Raw genomic sequence first — 6,222 nt, forward strand, 5'->3', positions numbered from 1 at the left:
CTAAATATATATAAAAAAATCATTTAAAAAAATCATATTCAATTAATTATTATTATTATTTTGAACATTTATGTCATTTAAAAAAAATTCAAACACATAACGCATACACAAAAACTCGAACCCTTTAATTGAAAGCCTAAGCTCTTAACTAGCAGACCAAAATGAGTTATTCTAATAAATTATTAATATGATTGACGAGAAGGATTCCGATCAGGGCCCGCGGATCGATAAAGATCGGACAAAATTATGACCCGCCACAGACCCGCGCTCGGTCAGCCAAGCCAATAGTTGTCAAGCATTTCCCGCCACCGTAGCACTAATATATATGCTTCACGAATAAAGCGAAAATTATATTGTGTACTGAAAATCCGGTAAGCCAATGGCAGTTATAAAACATCTTCTTCCCAAAATGACCTCCCTCTCATTACATTTCTCCTTCTTCCTCTTCTCCACGCTTCTCCTCATGTCAGTCATTCCCCCCCGCGCCGCCGCCTCCTACAGCTGTACCGTCGATGATCGAACGTATTCTACAACCCCTCTAGTCTCCTTCCTCCAACGTCTCCAATCCGAAGCTCTCAAAACTTTAGGCCCCAGTTCCTTCGACCCCAAGTTCTACGTTGACCTCCCTCTCAAGAAAGACCTCAGCTTAACGGAAGCTGCCTTCTGGAAACTCCCTAGGGTTAAGGGAATCATCCCGGAAAAGTACCTGCGTAGGTTCTTGGAAGCCTATTTCGACGATGCTGGCGACGATATGGTGTACACGGAACCCGAGGACTTTGTGCCGGAGCCGGTGGAGTTTTTGCCCAAGGTGCTTAACCCTAAAGTTAGGGTTTGGGCTCTGGAAGTGCATTCATTATGGAAGAATTTGAGTAGGAGGGTTTCCGATAATGTGAAGAAATATCCGGAGAGGCACACGCTGCTTCCCTTGCCGGAGCCTGTAATCATTCCTGGCTCGAGGTTCAAGGAGGTGTATTATTGGGATTCTTATTGGATTATCAGGTGTGTTTCTTCTTCATATGGTTTTTGCTCCATTGAAATTAATCTCGAATAAGGTCGGCTAAATAAATGGCTTCAACTGAAAAACTTATTCAAACTGAAAAATGGGACTTTAGATTGATCTATATTTGGTTTATGTTTGAGGTTTTGATGAAATGAAAAGGACACAGCAGAACCGAATCATGCTAATATATGGTGTGTATTGAGCTATGTGATTGAACATGAACGGTTGATCCAAGTTTTATAGCTTATAAACCATTTTTTATTGCAATAATCCATGTAAAATCAAATAAAATTGCTCTGAACTAAAACAATGAGAAGATTTTAACTGAGTTGAATCAATCCAAATAGTATATATAGTTTCCTATGCAAAACTGATTTTAATTTCATCTTTTGTCAGTTCAGTTTTGGTTTCCTTTTTTCCACTATGTTCAGATTAGTTTCAGATCACGAATGTTAGTTGTGCAATAACAGTCTTGTTCTTTTGATGAAAAACAGGGGATTGCTTGTAAGCAAAATGTATGACACAGCAAAAGAAATTGTGAACAACCTTGTATGGCTAGTAGATGCTTATGGTCATGTGCTAAATGGTGCAAGGGTATACTATGCTAATCGCAGGTGAAGTACTAAGAATGGATTCCAGCTTATGTTTCATTTTTTTTTACCTTATGTTTCACTTAGATATCCCCGTCTGAATTTTAAATGTCTTAACCTATGTTGATTTGCGTTTGTTATGATAGCTCTTCGGCCCTTGTCTTGCAATGTAGGTACATTAAGATTATTAAAATTTTTTTTATATGTTTAGCCGAATGTTGGTGGCTTAATGAATGTTTTGTTAGTTATTAGTAGTACAATTATATTTGTCATTATTAATATTTATTGATTTTAGCTATTATTTATATTTACTTAAGCTACAAAGGATAAAATTGTAAATTAAAAAATTTTCATTTAATAAATGTTGTTCATTCATGGCATATCAAAGTAAAATTTCAAATTCATATCATTCATTGAATAATATTGATTAATTTATTTCAGGTATTGTTAATGAAACTGTTTGTTCAAATTATATCATTTAATTCACATTGATGCATGGCAAGGTATATTATGACATTTGTTATTTTTACAGACCATGTACATTAGTTATATTGTAGTCAATATTTTTTTATTGATTGCAAAGGGTGACAAATATAATAGAAGTAAAATTATTATTTGTTCTATGAAGTGATTGCAGATTTAGAAATTAAATTTAAAATTAAATATAAAGCTATTATCATATTAATAATTTATCAAATGGTGAGCCATTAAATAAAATAGTTAATATACAGGATTTAATAGTTGAGTGTTAAATAAAACAGTTGTAGTTTTTTTAATTTGAATTGAAATTTAAAAGTAATTGTAATAATGATATTATAGAAAAAAATAATTGATGTTTATGTACCATGATCTCTTACAGCCAACCTCCACTATTGAGTTCAATGGTAATGGAGATATACACAAGGACTGGTGATTTGGAATTTGTCAGGAAGTCCCTTCCTTCATTAATGAAAGAGTATACCTTCTGGATTTCAGGTACCGCTTTGAATTTTCTTTACCTATAGTTCCTCCCAGAATATTCTTCACATGATGGATTGTCATTAATTTTATGAACAATGCTTTGGTGCCACTAAACCATTTCTCATAAAATTTGGTTCCGTACTTAGTGAAGCAATAAAGTTGCTTAAGATATTTGTATCATTATATATCTTTATATTATGCCAGAGTATTTCTAATTTTTGTATTTTCTAATATCCAAAGATATCCTTACCACTCTAAATCTTATTATTCATAAAATATGATATTTTAGGAATCCATAAAGTAATGATTCGAGATCTTCATGGACATAAGCATTCTTTGAGCCGCTATTATGCTAGGTGGAATAAACCCAGACCAGAAAGTGCAACAATTGTATGCTATGCTCTCTATTTTAGTAATTACAATAAGCCTAAAACAGGCTCTATACATTTTCCAAAAAGATTATGAAATTGATATTCTTTTATGTAGGATGTGGAGTCAGCTTCCAAGTTTCTAAATGACTCTGATAAGGAAGCTTTCTATCGAGAAGTTGCTTCAACTGCAGAGACTGGTTGGGACTTTAGCTCTCGATGGATGAGGTTTCACTTATAATTTTCTTTTCTCAAAAATTCTCATCTTGATGTTACTCTAGAAGGAATGCGTCATTGTCTTATATGTTATCTACTTGGAATGATTACATATCTTATATTGCATGCATCAACAAATACTTTTGCATAAATACTTCCAAACTCCTATTTGCATAAATAGGAGCTTAACATATAGAAGTTTCTACTTGCTGATGCTAACTTGCATTCATTACATCACAAACATTAACGAGGGATTTGAAGCTAAATCTGACATCCATATTACTATATGCTGGTAAGAAGCAGTAATTCATCCTTTTCATTTAATTTGGTCCCCATTAGAACTATGATGCACCGACACGGACACGGCGACACGGACACGGACACGGGACATGGCATTTTTTAAAAATATAGGACACGGGTGCGGCGTGGATACGACATAATAGTTTTTTAATATAATATATAGAAATTAAGGTAACATTATATTAAAAATGGCAAGCAATAATAAATCAAAGTCATGATAACTTGTTTATCTTATAACATAAAGATGTTTAGTACAAAATGTCTAATTCAACCACAAAAATATAAGCAAAAAATTATTTAGTACAATATGAAATTTCAACTACTCAATAGAGGGAATGATAGAATTCGATTCAGAGGTTGGTCTTTGTCCTTCAATATCATCATCATTGAATGTCATTGCTTCCAACTCTGGTTCATCTAAAGAAAGATTTGCAACCTCCAATAATTCCATATCATCAAGGCACTCGAATCCATCTCTAGCAACATCCCACATCTTGTTATCACCTGTCATATAAAGTGGATTTTTCCTTGATAAAAGACGAAGATTTGTATGCATATAAACTAAATCTTCAGCCTGTTGTGGAGTTATTTTATTCCTTTTCATTGATTGAATAAATGAGTATGTGCTCCAATTTCTCTCACAACAGGAAGAGGATGATACTTGACCAAGAAGTTTTATTGCTATAGTTTAAAAAAGCGGTGTTGAAGCTCCATGAATCAACCACCACTTTTTTGAATCCATCCTCCATCTATCAACCAAAGCTTCTTGATCACCAAAATCCTCTAAATATCCAAAGAACTTTGCAAGTTCTATATTAGTTTTTTTCTCTCCTTCTCATTTGGAAAATATCATTTCTAGCATATCTTTCTCATATTTGACACTTCTAAATCTTTTTATGGTGAAACACATTGAGGGTCTTCCTGAAGTCATTCTTTACTTGAATACCTTTAAATAATACAAAGCATATAAAATTATTTAATCATTTACCAAGAAATTTAAAATTAATTTAAAAATGAATACAAATATACCTTGGATTTAATGAATGTGTCAAACAATGCAAAGGTGTGGTTCCTTTGGTCCATCTATCCTTAAGAATGGTATAGACAATGCTCCAAAAACTTGAGTTTTCATTATGTGACTTTTTTTCATGTCTGTATATGATTTCTTTCACTTTTGTTAACATAGAGTCCCGCATCTCATAAATCAAATGTAGGCATGATTTATCTGTGTCAGCCTCTCTCAACATGTCATAATAAATCGGATCAGTAAAAGCCAAAATGTAATCTACATCATCCCTTCATAAATCATCTAAGACCTTTTCTTTCACATACCTTGCCTTCCCAACATCATCTTCTCGATAGCAAGACCACTTATCACTAATCATCATAGATTAAAGAGCATTTTTTATTTGTTTGAATCTTTTCAACATGATTATTACAGAGGCAAAACAAGTTTCAGCAACAGCTAACATTCTCAAATATGAGAAATAATTAAACATTGAAAGTCTCATTGAGTGGTTCATAATGAAATTTTTAATCAAAACAGCATCATTGCAACCACTGTTATCCAATGACATTCAGCATATATGATTTCATTTGTCTCTGTCTTCTTTATTGCACAAATATTTTTTAGAGCAATATTTAAAGTTTGCACAACACATGGAGTCTAGAATATATGAGGATAAGTTTTCTCCACTAACAATCCTGCAGCTCTACACACTGGTTCATTATCTATTATAACCTGCATAATATTTGAAGGCCCAATAATGACTATCACATCTTTAATCAAATTGGCAATGAAATATTTATCCTTGTATTCTCCTTCACAATTCACAGCTTTAATAAACATTGAACAATTCTCTGTAACGACCATGAAATTAATAAGTGGTATTATTTAAGGATCAGTCAAACCATCACACATCAAAGTGACTTCTTTTTCTTTCCACACATCTTTTGTTGGTTCAAGTAATGTTTCAATATGTGTTCTTTCCCTTTTCAATAATTTTGATCTTAATGCATTGTAGCCAGGTGGAACATAACCTGCAAGATTGTTATTACATACAAAAGTGAATGCATTTTTGTAATAAGAATTTCTTGCAAGGTTGAAAGGAGTCTAGCTGAAAAAAAACATTCTTTTAATTTCACCATCAAATTCCTCTCGCTGCTGCATGTTAAAAGCCTTCTCTAAAGCACTATTGGCAACTCCTTTTATTTTCTTTAAATCATATCTTTCACTTCTATATGATAATGATTGATCAACTCTAACAGATGAGGAAGAAGTGTGGGATGAACCATGGGTAGATGACAAAGACATCTCTTTAGGAAGTGCCCTTTTGATCCTAGATTCAGCGTCATCAACTTGTTTGTTCAATTCAATCAACTTTGATGTAGTAATCTTAGGACACATTTTAATTCCATGGCCAAAAATCTTAAGTAGATATGCTTTCACCCTAGAATAAGATCCTTTGTAGGTGCCATCACAATAATTGCATTTGAATGACACATTCCTTCCTCCCTCAAAAAATTTTTCTAACTTTATAACATGAATCCATAATGGCTTATCAGTTTCTACAGATGGCTCTTTTGTACCACTCCCACCAACACTAGAGCTCATTTTGCTTTTAAATTCATTGGTATAGTAGAAGAAATAAAGGCTTAATAAATTGGGTGGCATATTATAAAACAATTAAAAATTATCAAACAAAGTTAAAAAATAGTTAAAGAATTATTGTATCATGCGTTATGACTATATGACAAAAAAAAAAAAAAAATTTGCTATTATGCTAGG

General features: G+C 32.8%; 1 protein-coding gene across 2 annotated transcripts in view; it reads left to right on the plus strand.

Moving 5' to 3' along the window:
* The first annotated feature begins 375 nt into the window (after positions 1–375).
* The window catches only part of LOC110094182 (probable trehalase), a 14,240-nt gene continuing 8,393 nt past the window's right edge, over positions 376–6,222 (plus strand). For both annotated transcript variants that reach the window (XM_020819345.2, XM_028700835.1), the window contains exons 1-5: positions 376–999; positions 1,495–1,614; positions 2,450–2,565; positions 2,840–2,940; positions 3,037–3,146. In XM_020819345.2, the coding sequence (XP_020675004.2) occupies positions 380–999; positions 1,495–1,614; positions 2,450–2,565; positions 2,840–2,940; positions 3,037–3,146 (1,067 nt within the window). In that variant the 5' untranslated portion in view covers positions 376–379. The remainder of the gene's footprint in view (positions 1,000–1,494; positions 1,615–2,449; positions 2,566–2,839; positions 2,941–3,036; positions 3,147–6,222) is intronic.

The sequence above is a fragment of the Dendrobium catenatum genome, unplaced genomic scaffold (assembly GCF_001605985.2).
Source record: "Dendrobium catenatum unplaced genomic scaffold, ASM160598v2 fragScaff_scaffold_1598, whole genome shotgun sequence".
Lineage (NCBI taxonomy): Eukaryota > Viridiplantae > Streptophyta > Magnoliopsida > Asparagales > Orchidaceae > Dendrobium > Dendrobium catenatum.